The sequence below is a fragment of the Theobroma cacao genome, chromosome 7 (assembly GCF_000208745.1).
Source record: "Theobroma cacao cultivar B97-61/B2 chromosome 7, Criollo_cocoa_genome_V2, whole genome shotgun sequence".
Lineage (NCBI taxonomy): Eukaryota > Viridiplantae > Streptophyta > Magnoliopsida > Malvales > Malvaceae > Theobroma > Theobroma cacao.
Window position 1 is genome coordinate 5,789,121 of NC_030856.1, and position 13,146 is coordinate 5,802,266.

Consider the following 13,146-nt stretch of genomic DNA (forward strand, 5'->3'; position numbering starts at 1 on the left):
ATTTAACAAATAGTCAAAATTATATGACTCAACTTGGAAGATGATAATTTTCTAGTTTTACTTCTATATTGCATTTTGCAATTTTACTCCTACATTTTCTCCCTTTTATGTGTGTTTGGGTAAATAGGGTTTTATTGGAATTCAAAAGAGCCGATAAAATTAAATGTGAGCAAAATTGGATCAGGTCAATTGCCCATCCAAATCAAATATAATTTAGGCAAAATGGTTTGGTTTAATTGGTTCGTTAAGTAAATTGGTCCAAAATGTTTAGTCTAATTAGTTTGTTAATCGATTCTTGGTTTTAAAATTTTTAGACCTAATTGATAAAAAAAATACTAATTATATATATAAATTAATATATGTTATATTTAAATTTATATAAAATATAATATACATTTAATATTTTCACTTCTTCTTTTTTTTTTCGATTCTTATTTCTTTGTTTCTTATAATTCTTTTTTATTTATGCAATTTAGAGATGACAAAGATTGGGATTATGGATTCCATTTTCGTTATTGACGGTTGATGAGTAAAGAAGTTAGAAATGCATGCTTTACACTTCAATTGAGGTAAATCTTAAATTTATGACTTTTACATCATTTTTCATTTTTAATCTTCTTTTACTTTGTTATTAAAATAAATTTATACTAATTATATTTTTTTATTTTCTTTTAACTATTAGATATATAGCCTATGTGAGTGAATGTGAAGATCCAAGTCATGGAGGAGATTTAAGTTGATAATTTGTGATGGTTAATGGTTTTGTGTTAGATAGTTTTATTTTGTAGATGTTAATTTTATTATCTTTAATTTTTTGTTATGTTGAATCTTAAATATTAATTTGATGGTTTATGTAAAAAAATATAATTATATGCATGAAGGAACAAATGTTATGATTTTTTTTTATATTTAGATTATTTATATATTTTATAATTATGGATAAAATTTAAAAATTTTAATATTAACATGGCAATTGATGTGACTTTCAAATGATCACAATTTTTCATTTATAACTTTTTATACGAAGAGACATAATTTTGAAAATACAACAACGCACTGTATAATAAGTTTAAAATTAAATATGCAATTATTATAAATAATTGAGGGTAGAAGATTGCATATATTGTTGTTATTTTTTATTTATTTTTAGAGCTTACAAAAAGAATTTTCTAAGTTAATATATAAAAGTATTTGTTAAATCGAGAAGACACTATTTATGAAAATTATGATATATTCGTTGAATAAATTAAGAAAATAAAAAGTTTTTTAAAGTAATATTGATGCACCGATGACAAATTATTGTAGTATTCATAAATTAAATTAATTTAATCTTTTCTTTTTATTTCTTTAATTTTAATTTTGGGTGATTCTATAGTAAGTTCATTAATTCTCACAATAAAATAACTTTGGTTCGCACTATCCCTTTCTACATCCTGGCCTAAGGTTCAAGAGTGCTTTTTTTTTTTTGACAAATAAACAAAAAAAGAAAAGAAATTGAATGCATTGGTTCGTGTTTGTTAGTAACTAAACGTGAGTACCATAGATGCTGCTACAGTATTCCTGGTTGGCAGTTAAGCAAGAAGTCTACAACTATTTCTCCTTGACTAGTGACCACCACCAATATAAATTGATTTGTTGCCATGCAAAGGACCAAAAGCAGCTTTAACGTGTGGTTAAGGAAGTACATTTTTCTTCTATCACCAATCTTTCCATCTGAAAAAGCCTGTCTCTCTCTCTCTCTCTCCTTCTCCCTCTCTCTTTATGCAGTTCTCCACTCGTTGAAGAAGCCAAAAACAAGAGCCACAAAGTGTTCAAGAAAAAGAAAAAGAAAAGTTATTATTGAAGAATTAAAACTATGGAGAATGGAACGGTACTGAACCATGAAATGGAAACAGCTTCAACTATCACGATCAAAGGCATCCTTAGTTTGTTAATGCAAAACGTTGATGAAAAGAACGGGAAGAGGTTGATTTCTTTAGGTATCGGTGACCCTACTGTTTATTCTTGCTTTCATACTACTCATGTTGCCGGAGAAGCTGTTGCTGAAGCTCTTCAATCTGAGAAGTTCAATGGCTATTCACCCACTGTTGGCCTTCCCCAAACCAGAAGGTAAATTTCCTCAGCTTTGTTACTGCTTTGGGAATGCTGCTTGCATGTTCTTCTTTTTGCTGTTGCTTTGAATTGTAATTCTCTTCAGCATGAATTTCAGTATAAATATGTTCAGTTTCATCTAATTGTGTTAACTCTGCATTCTACTTTGACAGTTATCAGCTAACTTTCTGCTAATTCATCTTTCATTTGGTACCTGTTTGTTGTCAAAGCAATTTTTATATCTATTGCAATAGTACTTTTTGCTTCTCAATTTTCATGGTTACTCTAATAATTGATTTGTTTAGTTCCTCGAATTCTGCAATTGCAGTTGAGGACATGCAAGTAATCTGGATTTGTTTTCATTTTGATTTTATTAGTGATTCTTCTTTCGCTCTCATGGTCAGTATAATTAAAAAGAAATATTATGATTCTTTGATTCTAGACTTAATTTCTCATTTATTGCTGTTGCAAACTTTCAATTTGAAAGTGACCCAGAGTAGAAATCTGGGTTTCTGCAATCTTGCTCAAGTTCTTTGTTATTTAATTGTTGCAGTTGAAGGATATTTTCAAGCACTTGTCTGCCTAGGCTTAATACAGTCTAGCTTTAGTTTCTTACTTGTTCTTGAATTTAATGCAATCTAGAGCTACTAATTTTCTTTCTTTTTTTCTCACCTCAAAGTGTGGGTTTCCTCTGGTGGGATGATGCAGTTTTTTTTTTTTGAATCTTGCAGTTGATCACCAGTACCATATATTTGAAATTTTCTTTACTCATTTTCTCATGTTTTCACTTTTAACAGGGCAATTGCAGAATATCTGTCATGTGATCTTCCTTACAAGCTATCATCTGATGATGTCTTTGTCACATCTGGCTGCACACAAGCTATTGATGTAGCATTGGCAATGCTTGGACGACCAGGTGCAAACATCTTGCTTCCAAGGCCTGGATTCCCAATCTATGAACTCTGTGCTACCTTTAGACGTCTAGAAGTTCGGTACTTTGATCTTCTCCCCAAGAAAGGCTGGGAAGTTGATCTCGATTCGGTTGAAGCACTTGCAGATCAGAACACAGTTGGTTTAGTAATCATAAACCCTGGCAATCCTTGTGGCAATGTGTACTCCTACCAACATTTGAAAAGGGTAAGTACCTTAGGATAAGGAAATGCAGCACAGGGAAATGAGACTTTGATAAGACTATATTTGCCTATAGTATTGGTCTAGTGGGAATAATTAATTGTTTGTTTATTGTACTTAGATTGCAGAAACTGCAGAGAAGCTTAAAATTCCTGTTGTTGCTGATGAAGTCTATGGGCACCTTGCTTTTGGGGACAACCCGTTTGTACCAATGGGACTTTTCGGATCAATTGTTCCGGTCCTAACTCTAGGGTCTCTATCAAAGAGATGGATAGTACCCGGATGGCGACTTGGTTGGTTCGTGATGAGTGACCCCTGTGGCATGTTTAAAAATCCTAAGGTTCTCTTCCTTCTCTTACATATCAGTATTCTTGATGTTATACTTTGGTATTTGCCCCAACGCTACAATAATGAAACCCCCAATAACTCCATGGAATTGTTTCTGGTACTTGTCTATTTCAACAATAATGATGCACTACCAACGGTCTCCATGCATTGTCTATTTCAACAATAATGATGCTCTATGGATGGTGCCTGGACATTTCTCAAACCATTTCAATGCAGTAAATGCTATCGATGTTCATATTCACTTTCAACATCCGCCAACTACTTTATCCTGAAATTAATTTTGGCAATCTAACTTTTGTCCAGACTTTTGTTGTGTGTATTATTTATGAGAGGTGCTACTGATAGTAACTTTCTTGGGCTTTTAATCAGTGATTTCTCCATGTGGAAAAAAAAGAGAGAAAAACCTGATGCAATCATTGTGATGTCAATATTGAACACCCGATTTGCACTTCTTACCTCTTATGTTTGAAAATCTGTTCTGTTGTATGATATAGGTTTATTATGAAACAATCAATTTTTGAATCTCTCTGATGCATATTTGTCCTAATCTTTGTTCTTATCAGATTATCGAGCGTATAAAGAAGTATTTTGATATTTTGGGAGGACCTGCAACTTTTATTCAGGTATGTTGTGGTGTTGGCTTGTTTATGGATTAACGAAATGAGAACATCCTATTGTTGTTCACAACTACAAGTACTTACAAAACCATGTTAAGAAGTTAGACATAATAATACAGTATTGCTGTTACACATATCATAGCTAATTTTGTGCTTGATCTTAGGGATGATTAATCTAATGTTAATAAGATTTTGAATCATTATAATAGAGCTAATGTTATAAATTGCATTATGCCATTACCAAAGGTATTCACTGCATTCTTTCTGTGGCTTTCTATTTGGTGTCTTAGGCAGCTGTTCCCTGTATCATTGAGCAAACTGATGAGGTTTTCTTCAGAAAAACTATTAACACACTGAAGCAGACCTCAGATATTTGTTGGGATATGATAAAGGAGATCCCTTGCATTAGTTGTCCCCAAAAGCCTCAGGGATCTATGGCTGTCATGGTAATGGAGTAATATAATTTGCAATTCTTTGTGTTTGAAACTAAAGGGTTCAGAAATATGCTAATTTAGTATATGTATTGCAGATTAAACTAAATCTTTCAGACCTGGAAGACATCAGCGATGATATTGACTTCTGTTTCAGGCTGGCCAAAGAAGAATCTGTTATCATTCTTCCTGGTATATAAAAATTGAAAGCAGCATGGTTCTCTCTGGCCTGTGATTACAGAAAAACAAGGAAATTATGTCATCTCAAAAGCTCAAACAGGAGCCTTATCATGACCTTTTAGTCTGATTATATAAACTCTATGATTTGTACTCGAAATCTGTATTATGGAATCCTTTTAATATTTGGGAACAAAGACAAGCAAAGTCACATAGATTAAGAGGAATTTCATGAAATTTTGAGTTCATATTTTTAGGTTTTCAAGTAGCTCTGTAATCACTTACAACTGAGAAGCATGTGTCTTGTGCAGGTACTGCAGTGGGGTTAAAGAATTGGCTTCGAATCACGTTTGCTGCTGATCCACCCTCTCTGAAAGAAGCGTTGGGCAGATTGAAGTCTTTCTGTGAAAGACATACCAAGATACTGCAGATATATTGAAAGTACAGGCTACACAACATGCCCTCAAGCCTCACACAGTATACTGACACCATTTCCTGCTGCCAGCATATCTTTAATAATAGAATAATATTATGCTTCTTCAACTGGTCAATAATGCTTGTTGATTTATTGTTAATAACACTTGCAGATGTTAGATGTTATTTCTTTTATGGGAAATTTTAACTTGAATGTTAGAGGTCATCTGCAAAGTAGTCTTCTTCCACATGTAGTAAAATTTATAGTGCCAAATGATATAATGTATAAGAAGTTGTTACTTTGTTATGTTTGTCATCTTTCTCATCTGTCTAAGTACACAGACTTAACACCAGTTGATCAAATTTTCCACCATAACAGCTTTCAATTATCCATTCCCAGGGAAAAATACTTGGCATTTGCAATGAATACATTTTTAGAATAGTTCTAACCAGTAACAATGATAAAGCTTAGATGGGTTTGGGTAGCTCAGTAATTCAGGGATTACCTATTGAAGTTGGATTCCTCAAATCAATGGGGACCAAAAACAGAGCAAGTACAGGGAGGAGAAAAGAGTACAGAAGCAGGAATAAAAGATTTGGGTAATGTTAGGCAATGTTAGGTAAAACACTTTGTATCTAAAGAGTGTAACTTCAGTGCTTAAATACAATCTGCTGCTAGTTCCATTATTCCCCCTAGCAGATATTTTTGAACTTCAGTGCTTGTTTCATTCGATCTCCACTATGTTACCTCTTTTTCTGGCCCCTTTTGTGGACAATTAAATGTAATAAAATGCCACAGAAAAGGACAACCCATGACATGGAAAACCAACTAAACTCATCTCTTTAGCATACACTAAGCAGGTGTTGTGCTTAGAATAATTATAATCTATTAAATGTTTCTTTAGAAAGAACCAAAAGAGTAAACTGCCAATTGCCGGCTGGGGATGTCTTACATATGAGGATGTGTGTCTGTGTTAGGAGTATATTCAATGCAGAATATAGAAAATGACAACATATTGCTCAAAAAGAAGACAGAACAAAATTCACGGTTACCTGAAGCTCGTAACTTATGTACTTAAAACTATTAAGCCACTTTTCTTCAATGTCCAAGCACTGCAAGACAAACTATAAAATCATGGATTCCACTCTCTTACATAACAGAAACCAGGCTCCTTCACTCTTCTTATATATCCAACGCCTCTCTTTTTCTTTCCATATCAAAAGGGTATCTTTTGGTTATCTATTTTTACAACTATGGCAGATTGCAACCCTTCTTCTGATAAGATATCAGGTGATCCTTCCCTCTTTGATTTTACTGATATTTCTTAATTTGGGTGTTTAGTTATTGAACTTATTTCTTGTTTTGTGTTTTTCTTTGTTTGGGTGGAAGGTGAAATGGTTTCCTTGGAAATTGGAAGTGGCAGTGACTATAAGGTTCATGTGTTCTCATCATCATCGGAGGTTAAAACTCAAATTCCCAACTTTGTCTTTCAATTCATTTTCGTCTTCTTTGTCTTTCAAGTCAAGTTTTCTTGGGTATGTTTTTGTTTCAATAGAAAAAGGTTGGGTTTTCGTCAATAAGTCAGAAGTTTGCTCCTTAGCAAATAGTTAAGAACATCTTTTGGTACATGGATGAATTGCTTATAAGGAGCTTATTGAGTGGTTTGAATGAATTGCATTTAGCCTGCTTGCAGAAATGGTTCTATGCCAGTAAAATTGTGATAATCACTATTTTCCTTAAGATGCTGGAAATTTTATTTTTCAATAAATACTGGATTTTGCCGGAGAATCCCCAGTATCAGTTCTCTGTTCAGTAGATATTTCTTTGTTTCAGTTGCCTTGTCTATGAAACTATTGTACTACTGATGGTTATATATTGGTATTCTATGTGCTTGGGAGTAGGGTCATTGCTAGTATAAAAAGGAACTGAGTGGAAGTATTGAAAAAATTCATGCGATTGGGAGTTGTTAAGGACCAGGATAACCAAGTTTTCATATTCCTTGCTAAAATCCCTATATGAAGTCTTGCAGATTAAGTCCCCAAAATAAGAATTTAAAAATGGTTGTTTAGCTGGTAACATGTAGATTACCATTATGAGCTGTTATATTTCTGATTATTAACTGAAAACTTACCTTCTTCTTTTGTAAATTATTGATAGTATTGTTTTTCTCAATGCACTTCTCAATCTATTACATCCTTTGAACATTTAGTTACCTTGTTTGTATATCCCAATTTTGTCTCAACCAGTTGCTTGAAAAGCTGGACAAAAAGTGGAGTTCGGTGAATAAGAAACCATACCCAGCTATGTATTCCAGCATTTTTGGAGGGATCATTCTTGATCCTGCCATGATGGTAATTCCCATAGATGATCACATGGTTCATCGAGGGCATGGTGTGTTTGATACAGCAATCATTCTAGATGGGTAAGTGCATGATATCTCTTTGATGCATAAGTTTGACATATACTTTAATAACACTTTATCAGCAGGATTCTATGTTTGTAAGGTTTAAACTATCTCTTTTTGTAGCTATCTCTATGAGCTGGATGCCCATTTAGAACGCTTTCTTAGATCAGCAGCAAAAGCAAGAATCTCCTCTCCCTTTCCTCAATCAACTCTTCGTAGTATTCTTGTGCAATTGACTGCAGCATCACAGTGCAAGAAAGGAACTCTAAGATACTGGTTGAGTGCAGGTCCTGGTAATTTCTTGCTTTCTCCTGCCGGATTGCCTACATCTGCATTCTACGCTGTAGTCATTGATGATGACTTCTCCCAATGCAAAAAAGGGGTTAAAGTGATAACTTCCACCATCCCTATCAAATCACCCCTATTTGCTACAATGAAGAACGTAAATTACTTACCAAATGTTCTATCGGTAATGGAAGCTGAAGACAAGGGTGCATTTGCTTCTATCTGGGTTGATGAGAAAGGTTTTATTGCTGAGGGTCCAAACGTGAATGTGGCTTTTATAACCAATGATAAGGAGCTTATTTTGCCTCAATTTGATAAGATCCTAAGTGGATGTACTGCAAAAAGGCTTCTTGAATTAGCACCTAAGTTGGTTCAGCAGGGGTGTCTTAAAAGTGTGAAAACTGCCAATCTTACTGTCGAGGAAGCCAAAAGTGCAGCTGAAATGATGTATGTAGGAAGCACACTACCAATATTGCCAATCATCATGTGGGATGAACAGCCCATTGGAGATGGTACGTACAATCTTTTATAGTAAGATGACTTTTTAATGTTTAGGAAGCCTTAATTTAGGCTCGTCCTCTACACTATCCTTGCAAGAAGAGTAACCTGTCACATAGAGATTTTTAAGAATTTTTGCTTCATTAAAATGGACGAAATTTAGTGTTTACATGCATCTATTAATCACATCTCTAATTATGTTGCCTTGCCTATCTACGGATTAGCTCCTATGTTCTTACCAAGGTGTTGCTTATTTTTCCTTGTTAAAGGAAAAGTGGGAGATTTGACAATGGCACTCTCTGATCTGCTTTGGCATGATATGGTAGCAGGTCCTGATACACAGAGGCTTCCTGTTCCATACATTAACTGATCCAAATTTCACCAAGGGGGCTAAAAAGGGATCTTGCTGTTAGGCATCGTAGTGCTTATTATTGCAGCTGCATATCCTTGCAAGAGCCTTGTGTATGTTCTGTTTTTGCCCTTTTCTGAATAAATTGGAGAAAAGGACTTGAATAAGAAGCTAATAGCTTGCACTGCTGTTTGTGTTATTTAGCAAGAACATCATTCTGATGACTCATTATTTGATCGAGTAAATGATTGATGCATTACATCCATAGACTGACTCCTTCATACCTATATATGATTACTAACATACTAAATGTTCACAGATATACATGTACATATACACATGCATACAGGCAAACATGGTAAAATATGGAACTTCTGTAACTCCGATGCTGTAACTAATAGCAACTAGCAGAGGAAATAAGCTAATCTTCACTCAAATTGATTCTTCTTATTTATTGCATATTGAAGTATGTCTAATATCCCTTCTGTATCATTCTACTTTTCTAGGAGCTGCTAGAAACATATCTACAGTTTTCATGCTATTTAGTGAGAGCCATTTTGGAGGCTGTTTCAAATTTATAATCAATATTCACCTAATTGGGAACGAATGATGATCAATGAGAGAAACATGGATTCATGGGAATATGATGAAGTATGAACTTGAAGGAATATCAAATGGTAAAAACTGGCTGAGGAAGTCAATACCAGTGCGAAACTTGTGAATCTTAAATGTGAAAACTTTTTGGTAAGAAACTGTTCTGTTTCTTGATTTCATGGGAACCATTAGAGCTTAGTGCACTCACTTTTTCTGGATAAGGTCCCATAGGAATTATTATGCATCTAAGCTTTCTGGAAACATTTCCTCCAGTCTCCATTGAAGAAAGTGTACTTCATATATGTTTTCAGGGTGGGTTTTTGTACCTTCATCCATTTTTGTATGCTTCTATCCTGTTAAGCAGTTTTGGATTCCATTTAAGAATCTGATATAGTGCTAAATGCATCAGTTCTGCGTAAAAAAGCATCTTGTGCTAGTGTGATATATTTTCCTTTTCGGTTATGCACTTATGCCTTCTATAATGTTATCGTAGAAGTGATCGTTCCAGTTGCCTATTTCCAGCATTGTCTTGCAATACTATTTTGATTCATGTTGGATATCATTCAGATCAACCAATATTTTCTGGTGACATTGTGCATGCACATTGTAATTCAGTATTTAGCTATTATGTAGTATTGCATTCTTAGCTCATGTAGTTATGCATGAACATATTTCAATCTGATCAGGAATCTGAGAAATATTAAACAGATTATTTCACTGGGAAATCAACAGCCTATCGTTTGCAGAACATCCAGCTTTAATAAGAAATACAACTTTCTAGATTTACAATATAACATCTTCTATGGTGTAGAATTTCAATCACTTACCACATCTCTAGAGTACCGAGTATGTATCATGCAGAGCAGTCTGTTTGTATTGTGCCTGCTATAATCGTAAACATATCTGTGAAGTTCATATGATGCAAGTCCTGAACTGCTTTCTGCTTTCCTTTACACAAATCACTAGAACCTTGAATGATATTTGATTTTGCCATACAAATCTGGATTAAGCTACCAAAATGAACTACTCAGTATAAGTCTAAACCCAATTTAGTGGCAATGAAAAACAAAAATACACAGTTAATAGAAAAGAAAAAAGAGCTTCTCACTACAAAACAATTGCTAGAGTTTATAGAACAAACATATAGTGGTTAAGGGAGATAATTCATGGAGGGCTATGGTAGTTAGTGTACTAATCTACCATTGCTAAAACAGTGAACTGAACCTTCAATATAGTTCATAAATATTTGGCATACTCTATACAATCTACATATGTTAAACATGTTGCTAACAAATATATAAATCAATTTCTTGATTATTTTTTTATATACTTGTGCAAATCTTTACCCTTTTAGATTGATATGGCAAAGGGTATACTAGCACAAGCTTTTTAAAGTTGTGTATAACTATCTTCTTAGATGAGTTAGAAAATAGCTAGGTTTTGTCATTGCAGAACAACTCCCAGCTCTCTTCTAACTCATAGAAGAAACAGAAAAATTTTCCGAATGCCACCTGTTCCGAAGAAGAATGAAATGCTGCTGCGATCAGCCTCCTCATAACTGCCTTTCCATGCATCATCTGCAAAATTGTGATATTGAACAATTCGTCAAAGCATATATAACTTGACCAAAGCTTTGCCCTCTCATCTTACAGCAGCATGCCTGCATAAATACAGAAATGAAGGAAGATGTGGGAAGATGGGGAGAGGAGAAGAGGACAGATGCTCTTTTTCTTAGAGATAGTAGAAGTTCCCAAATATGGAGTCTTGGGGGAGCTATGTTTCTTTGAGAAACACACATTTCACACCATTCAAAAAGCATCTTTCTTTGCATTTATCTTGTGATCCGTTCTATCTTAAAGTTTGGCATCTAGGAATTTTGTGGGGGCCTGCACATGGCTTTATGACATTACCGGCTATATTTTCCGGCTATCTTTTCAGACCTTTTTTAACTTCACAAGTTTCCCCACTTGTTAATGGCAGCTTTGAGTGTAGGGTCAATATTTAGGTAAAGGCAAACATTTTTATGATCAAAGCTCACTTGTTCAATAACAGTTACTATGCAACATTGAGTATGGCTGGTACAGTATTGGGATAAAATGATTGTGTTTCTTAATTTTGTAATATCCTTTTAGGTTAGTTAACCTTTCATTGTTCCAATTGAATCCAAAATCTTTTTAAACTATTGCAAGTATGATCCTTTTATTAAACATAATTCAAATAAATAGAGATGTATATTATGTAAGAAGATACTTCAAATAAACCTAGATGAGGCACCTCATGTAGATAATACCAATTTTTGAAATTTGAGGATCTCATTTTGATGAAGTCTGGAATAATAAAATGGGTATGATAGCATTCGGGCATTTGGTTTATTGATGGGTGTATGATTTTTTTTTCAAAAAGAGTAGGATTTGAATCTCCTTCTTCAAATATTTCAATATTCTGATTAGATGTTGTGGGCACTTAGATGTTTATTACAACATAAAATAAAGAAAAGCCTACAACTAACAAGAATAGAGTAATAGGCGACAGTGGCCCATGAATTGGCAAGGGTTGAGCCTCATATCTCATTATTCAACAAGGTGACAGACACTGTATCATGGAGAAGTTGAAAACATTAGATAAGACCCAACTTGTTCCTTAGCTTCCTTTATTTCCTTCTCCATGGCAATTACCAACCACTAGCATAAGGGTTTTAATGTTTTGTTTAACTACCTTCTTAGATGAATTAGTTGATCTTAAGTTTGTGATGTAGCCTGGCACATGGCTTTAATGACAGTTGCCAACTTTCTTTTCATCTACTAAATGCTTACTCGTTTATAAAGGTATCTTTGAATAGGGACAACAGCTAGGTGAAAGCAAACGGTTAAATGATTCAAAGCTCACTTCTTCATGCACTGATATTCTACAATAAAGAAGATCAGACTTTGGACTCCTTTTCCTTGTAAAACAGAAAAAATCAGCATGGACTTGGATTCCAAGGTTAGTATCCAATTCCAAGTCTAGTGTATTAAGCATTCGCTGGCCTCAGTTTGAGTTTTTAGGGCCTGACAAGTTTATAAAGCATAGTTTATTCTTTGCCTCAACTTGCTGCAATGGATGGGCAATATATGTTTCTTCCACTCATTTTCCAAGTGGTTGTATTTCAGTAAAGTTAGAGTGGTGATGGTTTCTCCGAAGCTCTATGCAATGACTCTTCTTTGGGGTTTTTTACTCCTCTTTCTTCCAACTTTCCTCCATTCATTAATGCTCTCTCTCTCTCTCTCAGTGGCCCAATCCCCACTTGTCACACGTTATGCACTTTTGTACTCTTTCTTATTTTAAATTAAATATTCACTTTTTTATTTTTTATTTTACAACTTATATTTTTCTAGTGTAATAAAAGCTAAAGTGGTACATATTTCCATTAAGGACGACTTTGGAAAAATGTTTTCAAATTTGTAAGATTAAATAGTTTTTAAAAATATTTTGAAATGATAATGTCGACTTTAAATATAAATCGAAAAGATTTATATATTAATTTAGTTAAAATGTGCCCAATTGTTTAAATTTGAACATAAAAAAAAATGATAAATTTGAAGGTGGTAGATTATGAAACATAATTCTAAATATAAAATAATTGATATAACAAAGAGAAAAGTAAACGAAAAAAAATGCTTGAAACATCTTTCCCTAGTCTTTCTTCCACTCATTTTCCAAGTCTTTCTTTTTAAAAAAAATAAGAAGGGTGATGGTTTCTTAGTCTTCCACCATCTCCGAATCTCCATGCAATGACTCTTACTCTGGATTTTTTAAATAATATTTCT

The 13,146-nt window shown here is 33.8% G+C and overlaps 2 protein-coding genes across 2 annotated transcripts; both read left to right on the top strand.

Moving 5' to 3' along the window:
- LOC18594061 (probable aminotransferase TAT2) lies at positions 1,657-5,516 on the top strand. Its single transcript, XM_018124508.1, has 7 exons — positions 1,657-2,109; positions 2,889-3,228; positions 3,344-3,562; positions 4,134-4,193; positions 4,478-4,633; positions 4,717-4,810; positions 5,107-5,516. Exons 1-7 carry the CDS (start codon positions 1,856-1,858, stop codon positions 5,232-5,234), a joined length of 1,251 nt encoding a protein of 416 aa, XP_017979997.1. The 5' UTR covers positions 1,657-1,855; the 3' UTR covers positions 5,235-5,516.
- Positions 5,595-9,011, top strand: LOC18594062 (D-amino-acid transaminase, chloroplastic). Its single transcript, XM_007021512.2, has 5 exons — positions 5,595-6,500; positions 6,600-6,670; positions 7,457-7,632; positions 7,738-8,411; positions 8,667-9,011. The coding sequence occupies exons 1-5, from the start codon at positions 6,464-6,466 to the stop codon at positions 8,765-8,767; spliced, it is 1,059 nt and encodes a 352-aa protein (XP_007021574.2). The 5' UTR covers positions 5,595-6,463; the 3' UTR covers positions 8,768-9,011.